Source organism: Vanessa atalanta, chromosome 21, assembly GCF_905147765.1.
Source record: "Vanessa atalanta chromosome 21, ilVanAtal1.2, whole genome shotgun sequence".
NCBI lineage: Eukaryota > Metazoa > Arthropoda > Insecta > Lepidoptera > Nymphalidae > Vanessa > Vanessa atalanta.
In genome coordinates this window covers 8,684,267-8,708,080 of record NC_061891.1, presented here as the reverse complement: position 1 = coordinate 8,708,080, position 23,814 = coordinate 8,684,267, and the positions used below count along the sequence as shown (strand labels likewise).

Below are 23,814 nucleotides of genomic sequence, written 5' to 3'. Positions count from 1 at the left end.
TACAACTGAAGAAGAGAAGAGTCTGATCAAAACGCAAAAGCTACGCGCGACCACAGCGCGTCTGTTCGCTGTATCTGCGCGTATACGCGCAGTAAACGCGCGTTTCACGATCTCCCCGTGTGCTTAGAGCCTGTCCAGATGAAGCGTTTTACGCGCGAGTCCACACGCGCGTTGACACTCGCGCGTATCCGAGATACTAGAGCTACATATATCCCGTCCAGATGCCTACGCGCGTATCCTCACTCGCGCGTAAAACGCGTGCAATGAGCGGGACTCTCGACTCGCGCGTTTAACGCGCGAGCGACGCGCGAGTCGAGATACTCGGGTGCCATTGCTGCGTCCAGTACTACGCGCGAGTCCGTTGCGAGTGGACGTATTTACGATGGAGCGTGATAACTTCGATACGGAACTTTTTATTGATGAAGTTGATAAAAGGGCAGCCATATGGAATATGGAATCATCAGATTATTCCAATAGAACCATAAAACGCAGGAACTGGGAAGAAATCGTCGAGATTTTTTTTTTAGCTGGAGATTCCGAAGAAAAGAAAAAAACTATAGGTAAGTAAAAATAGTTTATTTAATAATATTATTCCAGACTACATACATAGGTACTAAATAAATTGTACGACCTAGTAGCGTAGAGTATACGGGGCTAAAAAGGTATACTGAAGAACGACCATTTTTTTGGTTTCCATATTATAGGATTTCCTGATAATTTGTCACTATGTTAATGACATATTTGAATCATAAGTTGTAAAACAAAATATGACTATATCATTTTATCTTGCCAAGGGAGTTTGCCTTCGTTACCAAAATAATCAGCGAATCTGTCTCTTGTGTTCAGCGATCTGGCATTAGGCCTTACTGCCTCAGTATTTATATGAATTAGAGATGTTTCGTAAAGAGTGTGGTCAAACCTATAACCATCCCTTAACCTTACAAAATTATGAAGAACACAGCAAGCTTTAATAATGCTTTCTGCAAACTCTATGTCTACATTCAACGGTCTATGAAATATTCTCCATTTATTTACCAAGATGCCAAAGCAACATTCAATGTAACGCCGGGCCCTGGATAAGCGATAGTTGAAAATTCTTTTCTTAGTTGTTAGAGATTTACCGCAATAAGTGCGCATTATATGTTCAGATAGACTGAACGCCTCATCTCCAACTATCACATGGGGTAAGGGAGTTATATCTGTTTGAGATATTGACTTTGGGTCTGGAATATCTAAAGTTTTCTCGACAAGTTTTTTATAAAAAACAGAGTCTTGAAAAATTGTGGAGTCATTGCTTTTTCCATATGCGCCGATATTTACTGCAATGAAACAATAATTTGCGTCGCATACAGCCAACAAAACAGTTGAAAAATAACTCTTATAATTATAAAAAAGAGACCCAGAATCATTAGGTTTTATAATACGGATATGCTTGCCATCAATGGCGCCGATGCAATTTGGAAAATTTGTGTATTTTTGAAACTGTTTAGAAATCTCTTCCCATTCAGCCTTCGTAGGTACTTTCATTAGGATATTTTTCAGTTTATGCCATATGACGTAACAAGTTTTCTGTACTATTTCGATAACTGTAGACTTTCCCAACCTGTAGGCATAATGCAGATCCGCAAAATAACATCCTGTAGCCAAATATCTGAAAAAAATGCGTTTAGTTAATTTATATTTAATTTACCACACTAATTAAATCATTATATTACTGGTTACAGGTAATATTTTGCAGAAGAAGTGGAAAGGGTTACGTGATGGATTTGTAAGAGAAATGAAGAAAAAGAAAACAACTCCGTCTGGATCAGGAGCCTCCGGCAAAACCAAATATATCTATTTTGAACGTTTGATGTTCCTCGAACGATCGACACGCAATAAAACAACTGATAGCAACATTAACACCACTCCTGCTGCAGCTGAAGAAGAAGACTTTTCTGGCGATGGGGAAGATGTAATGAGACCTCCAGTGAGTCAAGCAAAAAAGAAGAAAAAACTAAATGCGGCCGACGAAGAATTTCTCGCTATCATAAAAACAAATTTAGCATCTAAAAATCAGCCACATACATCAAACCAAACGGAGTCTGATGATGACAAACTATTTTGTTTATCATTACACAAAGAGCTTCTTAAAATACCAGAGCAGAACAGACTTCAAACAAAAATTGAACTAATGAAAGTACTTCAAGGTCAACAAGCCCTGTATCATAAACCTTCAACTGCTCGTTCTGTCTATATACCTCCACAATATAATTACCAAACAGGAATGACACAACGTGGACAGAGAGACTATTTTGAAGAAACAGGATATAACACAATAGACCCCTCAATATCTTCAGTTCCTCCTGCAACCTTTTCGTCTTACAATCGAGGTTATTGCACTGTGCAACGCAACACCCCATCAACAACGTCTGCCTACAATAACCCAACAACTCCATCACCGGCTTCTCCACAAGATTCACAAGAATCTGAATTGATGGAACTATATGGTGATTAAATGTTAAGTTTGAATGATTCCTATATTTTGGTGTTTTTGTTCAAATTCTTTATTTTTGTTAAATTGATTCTTAGTTTAAAGATACAAATATCTGGATGCAATAGAATTTGAAACGCGCGTGTGGACTCGCGCGTAAAACGCGTCATCTGGACAGGCTCTTTCTCAAATTCATACTCGCAGTAAAAAGGTAACGACATAAATGTAACAGAACGTTGATCTGTTAAAAGTAAAAAATGTTTACCAATTAAACAATGATGCCATTTGCGAAGACTCTACAATAGCGCATGCTTCTTTTTCAATTGAAGATTGTCGTTGTTCTGAATCTGAAAGTGTTCTAGAGAAAAAAGCTATAGGTCGCCCCTTTTGAGATAAAGACGCAGCAATCGCAAATTCTGATGCGTCAGTCTCGATAGTAAGAATCTCATTATCATGAAGAACGGCTTTTCTATCTCTGATTTCAATTACACAGAGCTAGTTTTTGCAGTATCATCAATTGGAAAAGATAACCAACCAACGGTTTTATTTTTGTGAAAAATTATTCATCCATTTTGCATAGTGAGCAAATAAACCAAGTGTTCGTTTTTATTCACTGTTATTCGTTGGGGGTGGAAGGTCTAATAATGGTTCTTATCTATTAGAATCAGGCTTGACAGTATTATCTTTGATATTATATCCTAGAAGATTAATATAATTGACACCAAATATAAATTTTTGTTCATTTAAGGTTAAATTATACTTTTTGACAGCAGCCATAAAACAATTTAAGTTTTGATCATGATCACCTTTATCCATTCCACATACCATAATATCATCTAAATAGCAAAATGTACCTTTCCAATGTTCTGTTTTAATTATAAAATGTAAATCTCGTTGCAATGTTGCTACTACATTTTTAACTAAATTGATATAGATTGCCACAAGCTTCAAAAGCAGTCATTTTTTTTTTCTTTTTCTAGTATTGGGATTTGAGGGTAGGCACTTTTTAAATCTATTTGACTGAAATAATTATATTTTGCAACTTCAGATACTAGGGGAAGCCCGGGCAAAACGCATAACGCGGGCAAGAAGAATATTAATTGTTTAAAAAAATCTATGATAGATGGCATTACGGTGTTCGGTCACGTGATCGGAAATGCGACCGGCGACGCCATGACAGTTCAACCAAAACAATACAGGTGCCGGTTTGTTGTGGAGAAAATAAAAAAGATAGTGACTGTTTTTGTTACGATTTTTACGAAGGTTTGTATACTAATTTGTTATACTAAATGTATATCGTTGACTTTTAACTTGTGTTTGTTGAAATGCAAGTGATTAGCAGTTTTATTTGTGATGAAAATAATTCTATACCTACTGCGAAAGTTTAGCGTTTAGCGAAAGGAGTAATAAGTAGCACAGAAAGGGGTCAATTAACCACTGTTATATGCTGCTGCAGTGCAGCTGGTACTTTCGTTCCCCCCTTTTTCATTTTTGCCCGCAAAAGAATGCAAGAACGGCTGCTAGATAGTGCTCCACCGGGTTCACAAGCCACTGTAACTGACAATGGTTGGATTAACGGGGAAGCTTTTTTGAATTGGCTTAAATTCTTTGCCGAAAAGGTCCGTCCAAATGATAACAGGAAAGTTTTATTTTTACTCGACAATCACGAGTCGCACAAGTTTTATCCAGCTTTGGAATTCGCATCAAAAAATAACATTATCTTTTTATCATTTGCACCCCATACGACTGACCGAATGCAGCCACTAGATGTAGCTGTGTATGGACCACTCAAAAAATATTTTGAACAAGAAATAAACACTTTCCAAAAATCACACCCAGGTAGAATTGCAAACCAATTTGATGTAGCAAAACTATTTGCAGGAGCATACGTCAAATGTGCTTCAGTTCAAAATGCGGTGAGTGGATTTAGGAAACCCGGAATCTGGCCATATAATCCTAATGTTTTTGGAGAAGAAGATTATGCTCCTTCAAACATGACCGACATTCCTTTCAATGAAGCATCATCTTCTTATGCTCAGATTCTTCGAGTGACGCTTCAGCTGCTCTTACTATTAATGATTCTTTATCAATTCCACATCAAGACTCATTGAATAATATAACAGACTCCTCTGTAGCTCAAGAACCTGAGATGTCTACACCTTTACTTGATCTCGCTTTGCCAGGACCGGCTGAAAAATCCCAAGAAACATCACCACCAGCAACTGCAGCTCACGTGTGTTTACTGCAGCAGCAGCTGCGTGTGTTTACCTATTTTTGCATGGAAAATAAATGTAATAAAGATTCGAACTTAGTCGCTTCAGCAATTACTCACAGGTTGAATCATACAGATTTGACCGATGTTACTAACATTAGATTGATCTCAGATGGTTGTGGCGGCCAGAACAAGAACAGTATTCTGGTGGGGGCATGCTCTAAATGGCTTTTGGAGCATCAAAACATTAAGACAATCGAGTTAGTATTCCCAGTGACAGGGCACTCTTTTATACCTGCTGATAGACAATTCGGAATCGCAGAAAAAAAATTGCGCAAAATGGATGTTATATTACATCCTGATGAAATAAAGCTGGTTTTGGGCGAAACTTCAATGTTGGTAAGACTTGGTATTGATTGCCCAGTTTTCAACTGGCGAGACGCCGTGAAGACAGTTTTTAAGACCACTACGTCATGGAATATATCAATTTTTACACATCATTGCCCCTGGTTAATTATTTAGCCAAGCAAGGAATTCTATCAGTGGGTACTGTACAACAAAATCGGATACCTAACTCAAAATTACCAGACAAAAGGGAAGTTATGAAAAAGTCTGTACCACGAGGAAGTCATGTCGAAAGAACATCTACATTTGATGGTGTTGATATGTCTTGTCTCACCTGGAAAGACAACAAAATGGTGACACTTTTATCAACATATGTGGGGTCAACACCAGTATCTAGTGTCACTAGGTATGACAAGGCAAAGAAGGAAAAGGTTGAAATTCCATGTCCAAAAATTGTTTTAGAATACAACAAACATATGGGGGGAGTTGATTTAATGGACAGTTTTTTGGGGAGGTTCCATATTCCTTTGAGGTCGAAAAAATGGTATTTACGCATATTCTTTCATATACTTGATCTTACAGTCATAAATTCTTGGATTATTTACAAAAAAAAATGCAATCATTCGAAATATACCAAAAAAGGATATGCTTTCCATGGAACAATTTCGTAATTAATTAGCTCAAGTTTTGTGCTCAATAGGATCTAACACAGAGGTCAGAAGAGGACGTCCTAGTTCCAGCTTTGTGGAAAACGAAATCCAGACAAAAAAGAAGAGAGGACCTGCAGTTGTTCCTCCACCAAAAGACCTAAGAATGGATGGCAGTGACCATTGGCCACAAGTTGGCATTTCTCTGCGATGCAAATACCCACATTGTAAAGGCTATTCAACAATAAGCTGTATCAAATGTAAGGTTAACTTATGCCTGAACAAAAACAATAACTGTTTTGTTCATTTTCACCAAAATTGAAGGTATAAATGAAAGGTATTAGTGACTTAATTTATTATTTCAATTTTGTAGTAAGCTCATATGTTCATTCTGCATAATGATGGAAGTTTACATCAAACCATTTTTAATTAAAAAAAAAAACTTCTATAAATCAAAGATTTTTTTAATTATTTTTCCCATTACCTAGAGGTCTAATAACATGTGTATGTTTTTTTTTACAAAGAAATATTAAAATTATGCAATGAAGGGTTATGCAAACAGTTTATTTTGCGGCGCTCAAAAATACCGGGAAATGGTCTGGTAAGCGGGGAACTTTACTATAATAGTAATGTTGGAAAATCGCAAAACATTTGTCAGCGTAATAAAATTATTGGCAATGTGATACCCCAACTTGTTACCTAATATAGTACTCGTGAAAATAAAAATAAACTATCAGACGTTAAAAAGTTACTCGAAAAACATTTGGCCCAGAGTGGAGGGACATGGCAGTTTTGTCTGTTTATAAACAAATATTCGATACTCAGGAGACTCTTACCGCGAATGAAATTCAAGAAAATTATCATGAAGGGACCATGGAAGAGGTCCGCGATCTGCGCATATAATATTTTTTGTGCTTAATATTTAATAAGTTAAATAATTAAAAAAAATATCTGTCTACCATTTTTTCTGTATTCCAAAAATATAGTATACATAAAGATTTGTGACAACCCTGATTCTTGGATATGGTCTTTGCAATCAAAGATAGCTATCTGCGCCAGGTTTAATATCAAATTCGACATTCTTAAAATAATAGTTTCAAAGCTAGCAATCTACAAAATTAAAATAGTTTTTATAACTCGTGTAGATTGATTTTTACTGTCATATAGCATTAATTCAATTTGATATTTATATATTATTCTATTTAAAAAGTTTTGTAACCCCAAGTCAAACAAATTTAACCAAAATCTGTTTTTATTGTTTTACCAACATTTGTCAAAATGTTAGATTACCACATTTGTACTAGTCGACTCGTTTATACAATTTAAAATCATGTACTTTCAAAAAAAAATTGTGCCAAGTGCGAATCGAATTCACGTGCAAAGGATTCCGAATTGAAACATTTTTTTTACAATGTTAATTTTTAAATCGTAGATAATAGCTTTTCCTGGAATTTACAGGTCAAGACATATTCGTTTTTTTTTAAGTTTATCTTTAAGTAAATATATTTTTTATTTAAAGTTAGTTTTAATGCAGTCGCGTTATTTTTTGAATTATTTGTTTTTATCATTTTCTGATCTTGACTCTATTATTGACACTCCAAAGAAATCTAAATTAACGTGAATTACGGCGGAAAATAGTGCTGCATAGGAAGCATCGCTTAAAAATTAAATCACTTAGGCAAAAAAATCAACGACTAAAAAAGAAGATTGCATCTTTTAAACAAATCATTCAAATACTTAATAAATACCGATATATTGATAATGATATACATAACAGCTTAAGAAGTAATGTATTTGCTGCAGACTGGTATGCGAATATGAATAAAAAAACTGAAAGAAGGTGCCAAGAGACCTGTTACAAAATATGCTCCAGAAATCAGGAAGTTTTGTTTGACCTTACATTTTTATTCACCAAAAGCATATAATTATATTAGAACAAAGTTGAAAGTTGCCTTCCTCATCCAAAAACAATATTGAAATTATATTCAAATTTTGATGGTTCTCCAGGTTTGACAGAGAGGGAAGAACATTTTTCAAAATTTTTTCTCCATTTCTTGTTGTAAAAATCTGAAAAAAATACCTCATTCAGTTCTCACTACTACAATTATTATTCCACATTTTACTTACCTATATCTCCCGTTTTTGTCTGTTTTTAAGTTTTTCGTTGATATCTTTTTTATTATTCTTTTGATCTTTTTCCCGTGTTCGACGCGATTGTGGGGCCCTCTGCTCTGCATCCATTGGCATTTCAATCTCCCGGATCGGCCTATCCGTTCGAAAGTTATCGGTTAAAAATTGAAAAATTGTGAAAACGGCCTCGACACGGACCTGGAGGGACAGATGCTGGACGCTTATCGCCAGTTGAAAAAAGATCTGCAGCTGACGATAAGCAAGGCCAAGGAGAAGGCCAGGGAGGAGCTTCTGGCGGGTCTCAATCGAGACCCGTGGGGGCGCCCGTACCGCGGCGTACGCGGAAAGTTCCGCACTCAAGGCGCCCCCGTCACTGAGACGCTGCCGCCGGAACTCCTCCTGCGCCTGGTCGGGGAACTCTTTCCCCATCCAGGCGAGCATGTCCCTCCGCAGATGGCGCCCCGCTCCGTGATCGAAGACGCAGTGGCTCCACCACTGATCACGGAGCGGGAGATGGAGATGGCCCTCGGCCGCTTGAGGGCCAAGAACACGGCGCCGGGTCCGGACGGGGTTCCAGGGCGTGTTTTGTGCGACGCCCTGGAATTCCTGGGTGCAAGGCTTCGGGAGCTGTTCGACGAGTGTCTGTGCAGCGGGCAGTTTCCGAAGCCTTGGAAGGAAGGAAAGTTGGTCCTGTTGCCAAAGGAAGGTCGGCCGATGGATTCCTCTTCGGCATACAGGCCAATAGTGCTGCTGAACGAGACGGGCAAACTCTTCAAGAAGGTCCTCGCAGCTCGTCTCGTTCAGCACCTCGAGGAGGTCGGTCCGGGTCTCTCAGAGGCTCAGTACGGGTTCAGGGCGGGCCGGTCGACGGTCGACGCCCTGGACGCCCTGAAGACTCGGACGACGGAAGCGGTGGCCCGGGAGCAAGTCCTGGCGGTGTCGCTCGACGTGGCGAACGCCTTCAGCAGTCTCCCTTTCGAGACGATACTCACCGTGGACCGTATGGGAATGCTGGGCTTGAGGGTCTCCATATCCAAAACGGAGGCCCTCCTGTTCCACGGTCCACGGCAAGGACCCCCACGAGGGGCGAGTATCACCGTCCGGGGGACGGTTATCAAGGTGCAGGCCCAGATGAAGTATCTGGGCCTCATCCTGGACGGTCGATGAAGCTTCGGGCAGCATTTTGTCCATCTCGGCCCGAGGCTCATCAACGCCGCCGCCGCTCTCGGCCGCCTCCTTCCGAATGTGGGGGGGCCGGGATCGCTATGCCGGCGTCTCTATTCCGGTGTAGTGAGGTCGATGGCGCTGTACGGTGCCCCGATCTGGGTCGACGCCCTCACCGCTGACAACCGGGCCCTGCTGCGGAAGCCGTGAGAGGCATCAGAGGGTACCGTACGGTGTCGTGGGCTGCGGCGACACTTCTCGCGGGCGATCCGCCCTGGGAGCTCCAGGCGGAGGTGCTCGCGGAAGTGTACCGGTTCCGGGTCGAGGCGAGGAACCGCGGCGATCGTCCAGGGTCGGGCGGATCAGGGCTCTAGCCCAGCGAGCCCTGATCGCCCGATGGCAGGAGGATCTGGGGTCACCCACGGCGGGCCTGGCGACAGTGGAGGCGATCCGCCCCCACTTGAGTCGCTGGGTCGAGAGGAAGAAGGGCACACTCACCTTCAGGATGACGCAGGTACTTACCGGGCACGGATGCTTCGGTAAGTAGTTGCACGGGATAGCGCGGCGGGAGGTGTCACCCTCCTGCCAAGAGTGTGGTTCGCCAGTCGACACGGCGCACCACACCCTGAGTGAGTGTGCTGCGTGTGGGTCCCAGAGGAACACCCTGGCGGCGACTATGGGTGGAGACCTCTCGCTGCCGAGCATCGTCAACGAAATGTTCGGTAGCAAAAGATAAAGGTAGCCTAGTGTATGCTACGCAGGATATATATGATATATGCAAAAGAACTGAAACAGTTATTCGCCAGTTTTTTAAACAAGATTTCTTAATGACAAGTGCTAATTATTTCGAAATAGTATCTACTGTAATGAAAAACTTTGTAGTTGGCGTTAATTATTTTGCTGTAGAAACGGGTCATGTTTGCGCTATTCTTCATCAAGTGAATTTAATAAGTGGAAAACTATTTTGCGATAAGGTAATACAACAAATTAAAAATAGACAATGTATATAGTAACGTTGCTTCTTTTCAAAAAACAAATACAAAGAGATGGTCATTGACTTTGGTTTTTATTTTATTTTACTTTTGTTGATTGTGTATATTTTAATTTAAAATACATTCTTAATACATATGATCTTTCATTTCAAATGTCCAAATACAATTTATAGGCTTAATTGATTTAACTACTACATTTACGGCCGAATACTGAAACGTCATTTAAATATTTAAGTCCAACTCAACTGTTTGAGACGCCGTTAAATTAAATATTTCGCATACTCAAACATTTTTGAGCGTCACTCAAATTTGAGAGCGACTCAAAATAACTAGTTTTGAAACACCACTCAAAGTAAAAACCGTATACTGAAACGCCACTCAACGAATGACAAATGTCAAATAGCCCACTCAAATTATTTGAGACGCCGTTAAATTTGAGAGTGGTAGCTATCTTAAATTGTTTTTCAGTGTTTTATAAGTTTCAAAAATGTCACTATCTTCACTTTCTTCACTTTCGGACGACGAAACGACATCCCGTAGCAGCCGTAAGAATGAAGAAAAGTTAAATGCCTTCGAAAAATATGATGACAACCAATTTCTAAGTCGGTTTCGCGTTTACAAAGATACGGTATTATACCTGGAGTCATTGTTTGGCAAGGAAATCGCGCCTTTGACGAAACGCAACCGAGCATTACAGCCAAGAGATCAAATTTTGATAGCCTTTCGATTTTATGCTACTGGCAGTTATCAAAAAGTTATAGGAGACATATTCCACGTCGAACAAGTAACTGTTCACCGTGTGGTACATAAAGTCACAGCTGCAATAGCAAAACCCAGTTGCAGTTTCATTAAAATGCCGGATTCCCAAGAACGAATAGAAGTGGCAAACGACTTTTAATACATTGCAGGATTTCCGACGATATTGGGAGCTATTGACACATTAAATCAATTCACTAGGTACCTACTTACATTAGTACAAGAAGTAGTAATATGTGTCGCTTAAATGGGAACACAATTAAATTTTTAAATTTTGTTCACAGGGGAATATCAAGCTGAAACTTTTCGCAACAGAAAAGGGTTTTTTCGTTAAATGTGCAAATTGTGTGTGATGCGAAATTATGCATCCTAAATGTGGTAGCAAGATGGCCGGGCTCTGTACATGACAGTACAATTTTTAATGATTCTCTTTTATGTGCACAATTTGAGCGTGGTGATTATGCGAATTTTGTGAGTTTAGGAGACATTGGTTACCCATGTCGACATTATTTGCTTACCTCTCTATTAAATCCAAATACTATAGCTGAAAAAGCATATAATAGAGCTCAGGTATCGTCGAGGAATCCTATTGAAAGGCTTTTTGGTGTTCTAAAACGTAGATTTCCATGTTTACATAACGGCCTAGGAGTAAATGTAAAAAATATTCCACCGACTATTGAGGCATGTGCAGTGCTTCATAATAGAGCAGGAGCCAGCGGCCCGCATGCCTTCGGTAAAGTATAAAAGCTGTAAGTTTCTCGATGTATGTCCCCAACACAGGTAAGAACGAATCCCGTCTATGTAACTTGGGTCGCGGTGGCTTTCGCAGGTATCAGGTAATAAAGGTGTGTAAAATTGTGTGTTAAATTTGGTAAAGTATAAAATCTCAAGTAAAACCCAGTCTCAATGAATTTTTTACGCAGTTCCATCGAACTCACTTATACGGCAATAAAAGTGATGTAGAATCCGAATGGAATCAATTGCAAAATAAATCGTGGTCAAACGTAACTAATTCTGTTGAATTTTATGCAGAAGTTTTTGAAGATTGCGATTCTGCGGGAAAAAAGAGATTCCAAAATATTGGGAAACTTTCGAGAGCGCTACTAACATTGCCAGTTTCAAACGCGAGCGTCGAACGGGCTTTTTCGATATACAGCGTAATTAAAAATAAATTACGGAATAAGCTGTCCCTCGAAGTACTCCAGAGTATTATGATGGTGAGGTTTACTCTTCAGAAGAACTACGGTTCATGTACCCTATTATTGAAGAAAAACCCGAATATTCGGAGTATTTAGAAATAGCAAAACAAAAATTAAACGAGCCCAATCATTTATCTCTCATTGTTAACAGAGAACAATTAAACAGAAGGCGAAGTATGTTCTCTAGCATAAACGATACTCACCCTCACTTGGACCAGTTTCCGAGGTTAACCATATCTGATTTAAAAAGATTTGCTGTTGGATCATACCAGCTGAAACAGGCAAGATCCTACTAAGGTGAACATATTCGTGAAAATGGCACATATATTGTTCAGATAAATGACTGCATTGAAGATGATTTACCTTTAATACTAGGTGTAAATAATTATCTTCTTCGTGGCAGAATAAAATCCAGGCATGTGAGTAGCCGAACTTACTATACGTATCTATTGCTAAATAAAAATGAAGAAACAAGAGATACACTAAGTGCCATTTCAGGCTATTACTGTAGCTGCCTACTGGGCAGTCGTACTGTAGGTTGTTGTGCCCATGTGATGACCATCACATGGTATTTAAGTTGGGGTCGGCATAATGATATAAATGCACCAGCCCAATTTTTAGATAACATTTTTGAAGAATATTGTTACGAAAATGATTACTATTAAATAAAATAATTTTTGTATATTGCCTAATTGTTTTATTTCTCTCTCTCTCTCTCTCCATCTGACTCTTTCTCTTTCATTCTTTCAACAGCTGTCACTGCTGGGCTTATTTTCAAACCATAGCGTACCTTAATATAGATTTAACAACTACTTTTATTTTATTAATAATAATTTTATATTTATTAATTCCGGAGTTTTAGCCATGTTGTTTTAATTTTATATGTTTCTGTAGCATTATCACTATAAAATAAACATGAATTAAAGTTGACACAAAACATTTTGTGGCGATACTAAAGTCCACAGTATTTTGGGCATTCTCCTTTATAAAAATATTATGGCCGACCCTGTAATCTTCTCTTCCTCAAATGAAGTATTTCCATTTCTATTTTATATTTGTTATTCTCTCTTTTTTCTCTGTTTACCTGGGGCTGCTTCTTGAAGAAGGAGTTCATCAAGAAGAGCCCCTCCCGTTCGTGGAAGTTGACAAGCATTTGCCCCCTATGATTTCTGCTTCCAAATCCATGGGGTCCTACTACCGATTCGCTACAATTCTGTACTCCCACTTTAGCGTTGAAGTCCCCCATGACAACGTTGTAGTGGGTTTTCGTGGTGGAGTGGAGGGCCCTCGATATATCATCGAACATTTCCTCCACTTCATCGTCCGAGTGTGTCGAGGTCGGTGCGTACGCTTGCACCACCTTGAGGCTGTACCTCTCGGTGAGCTTTACAATGAGGTACGCTACCCTGTTCGACACACTGGAGATTTCCACAACGTTATCAGCTAGGGACTTATTAACCAGAAACCCAACGCCTCCTTGGGATTGTTGGTCTCCCTCTCGGAAGTACATTAGGTGGCCCGATTCGAGGGTTACGGTGTCCTCTCCCTCTCTACGGACTTCACATAACCCTAATATGTGCCACCTGATTTTCCCAAGTTCCACCTCGAGTTGCGCTAGATGCGAGTCAAGCCGTAGCGTGCGTCCGTTGTACGTCGCCAGGGTCAGTCGGTTGTGGTGGCCTCCCGTAGCCCGGTGATTCTTAGCACCCCCCGTCCCGCCGTTACCACCGTCGCCACCATGACGAGGAATAGCGGGACCGCCGCGAACTGGGGGCCGTGGCTTACCTGTTTTCACCATTTGGAGGTATTGCCTATAATCGCCACGCTGGGTCTGAAAACCGCTCCGTCTGGATCAGGAGCCTCCGGCAAAACCAAATATATCTATATTGAACGTTTGATGTTCCTCGAACGATCGACACGCAATAAAACAACTGATAGCAACATTAACACCACTCCTGCTGCAGCTGAAGAAGAAGACTTTTCTGGCGATGGGGAAGATGTAATGAGACCTCCAGTGAGTCAAGCAAAAAAGAAGAAAAAACTAAATGCGGCCGACGAAGAATTTCTCGCTATCATAAAAACAAATTTAGCATCTAAAAATCAGCCACATACATCAAACCAAACGGAGTCTGATGATGACAAACTATTTTGTTTATCATTACACAAAGAGCTTCTTAAAATACCAGAGCAGAACAGACTTCAAACAAAAATTGAACTAATGAAAGTACTTCAAGGTCAACAAGCCCTGTATCATAAACCTTCAACTGCTCGTTCTGTCTATATACCTCCACAATATAATTACCAAACAGGAATGACACAACGTGGACAGAGAGTCTATTTTGAAGAAACAGGATGTAACACAATAGACCCCTCAATATCTTCAGTTCCTCCTGCAACCTTTTCGTCTTACAATCGAGGTTATTGCACTGTGCAACGCAACACCCCATCAACAACGTCTGCCTACAATAACCCAACAACTCCATCACCGGCTTCTACACAAGATTCACAAGAATCTGAATTGATGGAACTATATGGTGATTAAATGTTAAGTTTGAATGATTCCTAATTTTTGGTGTTTTTGTTCAAATTCTTTATTTTTGTTAAATTGATTCTTAGTTTAAAGATACAAACTTGATAAAAGTACAATTACATTACAATAATAAAAAATATTACCTCAAAGTAATCACGAGTTTTTCTTCTGCAGAGACAGTATCCCGTACCACATAATTTTGACATGGAGTCAAATCTTCTTGAATAATTTCTAGTAATTCATCAAACGATGTTACTGACATCCGGAAGTAGTTGAAAAACTTTTCACCGTGTTCTCTGAGCTTTGGATATAATGTTATAAACATACTATGCGTCATTCTGTCACGTAGAATTGGGTGCACGTTAAATCGTCGACGTTCTCTTCGTTTACGATTTTTCCATCGACGGTATGCAAGCCACAACAGAACAACAACACAACCGAGTTCATGTTTGTAACTGGCTGGATCCCTCCCAGCGTAGAAACGCGCGTAAAACGCGGTATCTGGATGCAATAGAATTTGAAACGCGCGTGTGGACTCGCGCGTAAAACGCGTCATCTGGACAGGCTCTTAAGGGAAGTTGATGGACATGGATCCGGAAATGAGTGATGTTAATAATGCATTTATATGTTTCCGCAAGAATCAACATTCAAATTCGAATCATGGAACGAATGGGAAGAGAACACAGTCTATGGACAAGAAAGATGGCGGGAAGACACAAAACGTCATCTGTCAAAGGAAAACCAAATGTCAAATGCTACAATTGTACACAACAGGGGCACTATAATAATCAATGCAATCTTAAAAAAGATAAATTACCTAACAATTCTGAAAGTAAATCATCAAAAACAAGTAATGCGTTCAGTGCCGTGTTTTTAATAGAATATTTGACAAAAGTGACTGGTACGTCGACTCTGGCGCTAGTTCACATTTAACTAGCAATAGAGATTGGATGATCGACGTGAATTATTCTGGATTCGCGAAAGAGATTATGGTTGCAGACCAGAATAAGATCCCAGTGATATGTTGCGGTAACATAAATATAACAGCAACTACAGAAGATAGTGAATATGACATAACTGTCGAAAATGTGTTATGCGTTCCTAAGTTATCTACTAACCTATTGTCAGTAAGCCAACTGATAAGGCAGGGCAACAAGGTAAATTTCACAAGCAAAGGATGCGAGATACTCAATAAGCAAGACATTCAAGTAGCTACTGCTTCACTTATAAATGGGGTTTACAAACTGAACACCTCATCATGCATAGTAGCAGCAGTAGCAGAGTCTGCGGAAATTTGGCATCGGAGATTGGGACATGCTAACAGCTTTAACATGAATAAAATGCAGGATGCTGTAGAAGGAATCATACTTACGGAAAAGGCCAACATCGACAAGTCAAACTGTGTAGTGTGCTGTGAAGGTAAGCAAAGTAGATTACCTTTTGCTACTGAAGGGAACAGAAGTACTAAGCTACTAGAGGTGGTACACAGTGACATATGTGGCCCGATGGAGAACATATCACTAGGTGGCTCTAGATATTTATTTATTTTCGTGGATGACTACAGCCGCATGACATTTGTTTATTTTCTGAAAAATAAAACTGAGACTTTAAAGTATTTTCAAAAATATAAAGCTAGAGTTGAAAATTCAACATCAAATAGGATAAAAATTCTGAGAAGTGATAATGGCAGTGAATTCTGTAATAGAGATTTTGATAATTATTTACAGAGAATGGGTATAATTTACCAAAAAACGAACCCATACACCCCTGAACAAAACGGGCTTTGTGAGCGCATGAACAGAACACTAATTGAGAAAGCCAGATGTCTTTTGTTTGATGCGGGACTTGATAAGGAGTTCTGGGCAGAAGCCATTAACACAGCTGTTTATTTACAGAATCGAATTGTGAAGAGTGGATTGAATTACCATACACCATTTGAATTATGGACAGGAAGCAAGCCAAACCTAAGCCATATAAAAATTTTTGGCAGTACTGTTATGAAATACATACCGAAGGAGAAAAGACATAAATGGGACAAGAAATCTGAACAATGCATACTGGTCGGCTACCCACAGGATGTCAAAGGATATAGGTTATATAACCCTTCAACACGAGCTATTGTAACAAGTCGAGATGTCATCATTATAAATGAAAAGTTACCTCATCACGAAAGTATGATTGAAGCATAAGAGACGGATGACAAACCAGCAGAGAATAAGCCATATCCATCTTCAGTGGGAGAGCTGTCAGATCAGAGTAAGGAAGATTAATTCATTTCTATTGATAGTATAAATGACATGGATGAAACGTATGTTCCAGACGAGGTATTTGAAGAAGAGTTGGAATCTGATACCATGAAAAAGATACTACCACAACGGAAGAGGCAAATACCAGATAGGTATGGATTTATGTGCACAGAAGAATGTAATACATATCTCAGCGATGAACTGACATATGAAGAAGCACTGCGAGGACCAGAAAAGGAGCAAATGGAGCTGGCAGTTCAAGAAGAGCTGAATAGCTTTAGAGATAATAATGCTTGGGATGTTGTTGATATACCTCCATGTGGCAACATTGTCAAATGCAAATGGGTTCTCAAGAAAAAGTGTGATGGTGAAAATAATGTCCGTTATCGAGCCAGGCTTGTGGCTAAAGGTTGTTCTCAGAAGTATGGTATAGACTACAGTGAAATTTTTTCTCCGGTATTGCGATATACAACATTGAGGTTATTGTTTGCTTTATCAGTGCAGTTGAATCTTAATGTGACACATTTTGATGTGAAAACAGCCTTCCTCAATAGTGATCTGTATGAGACTATATATATGCAAAAGCCTTTAAGTTATGTCTGTCCAAATAATAAAGTTTTAAAGTTAAGGCTATATATGGTCTGAAACAGGCATCACGAGCATGGCATAGGAAAGTAGATGGTTGTATGTTAACTAATGATTATATTAAATCTAAAATAGAACCATGTTTATATATAAAATGTGTTGGTAGTAGTATAACTGTTGTGACATTGTATGTCGATGACTTGTTTGTTTTCTCGAATAACAAAAGTGAAACTGATTATCTTAAGAGTTTTCTAAGTAAGTGTTTTGTATTAAAAGACTTAGGAATAGTAAAGGAATGTCTTGCTATGTCAGTTGTGTTTGATAAACAAAATTGTACTGTTACTTTGAGTCAAGAGAAATATATTGATAAATTATTGTCCAAGTTTAACATGGCTGATTGTAAAACTGCAAATACTCCAATGGAGGCAAATTTGAAATGTAAGAAAGAGAATAATTGTAACAATGATAATTCCTATCAACAGCTTATTGGCAGTTTAATGTATTTAGTTGTGCTTACACAGCCTGATATAGCTTATGCAGTGTCATTTTTTAGTCAATTCAATAATTGTAATACTGAACAGCAATGGGTTTATGCTAAAAGAGTATTAAGATATGTAATAGGCACTAAAAAGTTAGGTTTGAAATATTGTAAAAATAAAAACATTAATATTGAAGGTTATGTTGATGCAGACTGGTGTAATGATGTTAATGATAGGAAATCTTATTTGGGATATTGTTATACTTTGTCATGATCTGTCAGTATTGAAGGTTATGTTGATGCAGACTGGTGTAATGATGTTAATGATAGGAAATCTTATTCGGGATATTGTTATACTTTGTCAGGATCTGTTAGTATTGAAGGTTATGTTGATGCAGACTGGTGTAATGATGTTAATGATAGGAAATCTTATTCGGGATATTGTTATACTTTGTCAGGATCTGTCAGTATTGAAGGTTATGTTAATACAGACTGGTGTAATGATGTTAATGATAGGAAATCTTATTCGGGATATTGTTATACTTTGTCAGGATCAGTTATTTCTTGGAGTTGTTCTAAACAGAAGTGTATTACGCTTTCTAGTACAGAGGCTGAATATGTGGCAATATCTGAAGCTTGCAAAGAGGCAGTATATTTGAGAAACTTACAGCATGAAGTAACTAAAAGAATGTATAATATTACATTGTATAATGATAGTATGAGTGCGCAGAAACTATTATTGAACCCTGTATTTCATAATAAAACTAAACATATAGATGTCAGATACCACTATTGCAGAGAAATAATAAATGAAAACATTGTTAGTGTCAAATACTTATGTACATCAGATATCCCTGCAGATTTGCTTACTAAAAGCTTAAGTGCTGTAAAACATCATAAACATTTGAATTCTTTAGGAATTATTGAAGTTTAATTTTTATTCGACTTTGTTTTTACTTATGTAATTTGTTTTAAATGTGCCTATAATTATTTTGAGTGGGAGTGTTGTAAATAACAAAATATAGATAGGCACACGAACGCCATCTTTTGGCAGCTATGTGAACTAAGTAATGTTCGTTCGTTCTTTTGTTTTAATAAAAAAATCAGTAGTTGACAAATCCGTTGCAAGCAGGTTGTTTTATTTTTTCTCACATAAATGAGCAGCAACTCCGCTTCACAGGCAAAGAAGACTTGCCAGCCGATTTCCCAAGGAACATTTTAAAGAAATAGCCAACCAAACTAATCTTTACACCGTGCAGAAAGATCCTAATATGCTATTCCGCGTCACAGATACCGATATGCTACAATTTATTGGTCTGGTTTTCATCATGTCATTAGGACATATGCCAAGAGTCAACAATTTCGAAAAATTCAGACGGTTTATTCACTTCAGCGATAGCTCAAAGATGGTTCCTCGCGATCACGCAGACCATGACCGCCTCCACTAAATCAGGTCACTTTTTACAAATTCAAATGAAATTTCCCATGTCAATGTCTCATTTGAGAAGTACCTTTGCGTGGATGAACAGATTTGTTCTACAAAAGCTAGGCACAACCTCAAGAGATACAACCCTAAGAAATGCATCTGTGCAGCGTAAGTGGGTTTATGTACAAGTTTGAGCCAGAAACTGGACAAACCTCTAGTGAATAGAAAAAGAAAAAAGACAGTAATGATAAAAAAGCTGTAAAGAAAACAAAATACAATAACTCAAAGTCCACGAAAAGAGTTATAAATCTTAATAAATTTGACGACGGTACAGAAAATTATTTAGTATATTTTTTAATGAGAAGTACGAATAACTATTATATAAAGGACTAAACCAAAAACACGCAGCATGAAAAATAAATTAAAAGCTCTTTACAAACTGATGAGTAAATATATTCGATTTGACTATAGAAACTTTCATTCGAACATTATTCAAAAACATATTATACACACAGGCAGCTTAAAGATAACTAACAAAGAATAACGAACGCACAGAGCTTGGATTGAAGGACTTGGATCTTTGTACGACTCAGTGTATCAAAATACAATCACATTTCCTGAAGGAACAACCTGTTCGTCAGTAATTCACGAAATAGATGAGGCCGAGTTGACAACGAGAATAAATGCATTAAAAGCAGAAAAACGTCCAGGCCCTGATAAAATTACGAACGTAGCCATAAAAATTGCATTATCATATCATATCATATCTGCTTATTTCTCTAATACATCTCTTTATCTTGGTATTAAAAATGGGTACGCCAAAACAATGAACAGAATCAAATATAATACTATTTTATAAAAATGGCGACCCTAATAACATAGGTAACTACCGGCCTATTTGCCTACTTCCATCAGGTATTATTCGGAACGAGCACGACACCAGCGCCACCATGTACAGATGTAGTGAATAATCCTTTCCTTTCGTATTTTCTCGGAAATGTTCGTTTTTGTCTTACTACTTCACACGCACTCAGTACCCATCGAGACAACGTAGGGAACGGTCGCATTGCAAGAGGAAGTATCTATATAGAGTAGTTAATACCACAGAAATATTTTGTTTATGTTAGATTTTGTGATAAACTTCATGGACTCGTGTATTAATGCAGGCCACCTATATTTTGATAGACTTTTTACATTTCACTCTTGTCTGTAATTTTTGTAAATAATAAACATTGATTTTATTCGATCCACATTAACAATTTATAACAGACATGCCGAAAGCACTTAGAAAAGGGAAACGTTTAGATCGGCAAGCCTGCGAAGTTATACTAATATATATTTATATTTCTTAACTGAAAATGATGAATTCAAACATACCAACTATACTGTTTACTTTTGTAAAGTCCAAAAACGAGTTTCGGAGGCCAGTGGAATTTCTCAACGAACAGTAAATAAAATATTGCAAAAAGAATACATAAATCAATCCACCTCCAATAGTCCGAAGTTGGCAAAGTTGGGTAGACCAAATAAATTATTTTGTCTAGGTCTTGACGATTTTGACTACAACGTTATACGCCAATTAGTGTATAATTTCCATTTGATATACAAACAAGTACCTACAATTAAAACCCTGAAGTCCAAGTTATCCGAAGCCATAAATTTTAAGGGATTTGACTTTACGCTAAGAAAAATTCTTAGAAAAATGGGATTTCGGTATAAAAAAGTTGGAAAAAACAGAAAATTACTTATCTAGAAAGATGATGTTCGTTTAAAAAGAGTAAAGTTTTTAGCCGCGATAAAAAAGTACAGATTGCAAGCAGGTAGGCATGCGTTCTTAGTACATACTAACACTACTTAATCGTCCACATTTCCTTCGTCAGAAAATACGTGACGTCTGGTGGCCCTGGGATCTTACTCTATAATAAATTCCCTATAAATAGAGGTAATCCAGAACCTTTAAACAAAATAAAACAACTTTATCTCGATAAATATTACACATCACCATAATCTCAAGTTAGACGAGGAAAGTTCTTCAGATGTTCAGATCAAGAAATCTTTGTTTTCTTCAATATATAAAAAAAAAAAATTGATTCACAACACAAACAAATTCGAGATGAGATTGAAATTTATTTAAACTCGTCAATTGAACCTGAAAGCACAAATCGCACAACACAAATAAAAGGGTATTATGTCTAAAAACACGATTTTTTTTTATTTTCGTTTCGAAAACTACATTTTTTTCTTTATAAATTGGCAAGACAATGATATTTCCAGTTCAAATAGTTTCTGAGATAAGACAACACATTTCTTTATTGACTGCTCACTACCACCATACCCGAAACAATCAAAACGGTCGCATCTTACTTGAATCAGTTGCCGCTGTGCATTCGTACGCCTCACACGTATATAGTTTATGTTACTACCCGATCGTTGTGAATTACGGAGCAAAAACTTTAAATGTGAGTATTTTATACAGTATTATATTGACTTAATACCCTATTGATTGTTAAATATAATATGAATTTGCAATATCATTTTAAAATTGCTATTGCCTGTTAAATTTTAATTTTATTTAATTGTTAACGAAGTTAATTCAAATTGATACTGTGATATCCTAATTTGTATAAGATAATACCTTATTACTTGAGATTGACGCTCAATGACGGAGTTACAAATGAAATATTACCGTTTAGTTTGATGTTTATTTATACTTTTCTTTTAAATTTTAGCATTACTTACAAACTATGAAGCGAAGTAAGAGGGCTGAAATGATAATGAGGGCAATCTACGATTACCAAAGTACACCCGAATCGAATTCAAATACTGAAAATCTATCTGAAGACCTGTTTGCTGATGGTGACGAGTTACACGACCCAACTTATGTCCCCGAAAATAATACGCAGCACCGTCCTCAATCGTGTGCATCAGAGTCATCGGGTAGCCAACAAACATGCGAGTATACCTCTTGTTCGTCGGACTTTTTTTCGGCCTACAGTAAGTGCAATAGTTTTTTATGTTGGGATCATTTCGACAATGTTCAGATGGATAACGGTTGCGAATTCCATAACAAAATTTCGCAAAGTAAGAGTACTGTTCACGATAATACTTTGACTGGAGAAACCCTTTCACATGATTTAGCAAACGAGACTCTCACAGAAATAAATAATCACAACGTGTTATTTGAAGCGACCAACCAAACCAGTCATCAACACTGAAAAAAAAAAAAAAATTGCCTAGGTGAAATTTTTAGCACATGCTTTAAATGCCAAGGATTTCTATGTATCCCTCATTTTAACAAATTTTATTCAGATAATGACTGTACGCTGCATAAGTCATTTTCTTCAGGACAAAATGTGAATACCATGGTCATTAGTAACTCTATGAAGCAGATTAACAAGAGAAAACGCAATTTGGGATTGGAGTATTTTAATTCAAAAAAGAAGCGAGTTGAACCACGATCGCTGAAAAATCCCTGTAATGCAACTACTTGTCGATTAAAGTGTGCATCTAATATAGATGAAGCAAAACGAAAGCAGATTTTTGATAGTTACTGGTCATTGGGTGATATAAATAGGCAAAGGGATTTTATCAAAGATAGTATGCAATAAAAAATAAAAATATTCTAATCGTTGCGTAAACTGCGAAAATGAAAAACCGTCGCGCTCTTTCAATAACACTTTTTATTTTTATATCGAAGACCGAAAAATTCGTGTTTGCAAACTGTTTTTCAAGTCTACTTTAGACATAAATGATAAAACAATATTAACAGTTCGACAAAAAACGAATGACGGTCGATTTGTTACTGAGGATTTAAGGAGGCAAACATTCCAAACATGCAAAATTGACGCTAGAAACCGCCGAAGTTCGTAGATTTATTCAGTCAATACCACGTATAGAGAGCCACTACATCAGAGCACAGAGCACTCGTCAATATATAGAGGGAAGCAAGAGCTTAACACAAATCTACAATGATTATAAAGAAAAGTGTAAGTCGCAGTCTGAAAGATTCGTTAGTAAGTCTACATTCTCGAACATATTTCACAAAGACTTCAACATTTCATTTTTTCAGCCGAAAAAAGATCGCTGCGAGGTTTGTGTTTCGTATGAAAATAGTAATAATGAGGAGAAATTGTCATTACAGAAGATTTTTGATAACCACCAAATGGAGAAAAAATTATCCAGACTAGAAAAACAACGGGACAAAGAAAAAGCTTCAAAATACTACGTTGTAGCCTGTTACGATTTACAGGCCGTTCTTACAGCTCCACGAGGAGAAGTTTCCGTTTTTTATTACATTTCGAAACTAGCTTTATACAATTTGACGGTTTCTGAACTAGTGACGGGATTGACTACTTGTTTTGTGTGGTATGAGGGTCAAGGACAGAGAGGGGTTACGGAAATAGGTACTTGTATTTTAAAATTCATGGAAAATATGTTGGTAAACGTAAATTCAGAACATTTAGAACTTGTTTTCTTTTCCGATAATTGCTGTGGGCAGCAGAAGAACAAAATAATGATAGCACTGTATATTTACGCCATAAATAAATATAAGTTAAAAAGTATTACGCACAAGTTCCTTATTAAGGGACATACTCAAATGGAAGGTGATGCTGTTCACTCTACCATAGAAA

The 23,814-nt window shown here is 37.7% G+C and overlaps 1 protein-coding gene across 1 annotated transcript; it reads right to left on the bottom strand.

The window, feature by feature from the left end:
• Positions 1 to 239: 239 nt before the first annotated feature.
• On the bottom strand, positions 240 to 15,004 carry LOC125072224 (protein ANTAGONIST OF LIKE HETEROCHROMATIN PROTEIN 1-like). Its single transcript, XM_047682750.1, has 3 exons — positions 14,592 to 15,004; positions 1,122 to 1,651; positions 240 to 346 (listed from the first exon to the last, which is right to left on the bottom strand). The coding sequence occupies exons 1-3, from the start codon at positions 15,002 to 15,004 to the stop codon at positions 240 to 242; spliced, it is 1,050 nt and encodes a 349-aa protein (XP_047538706.1).
• Positions 15,005 to 23,814: the final 8,810 nt, after the last annotated feature.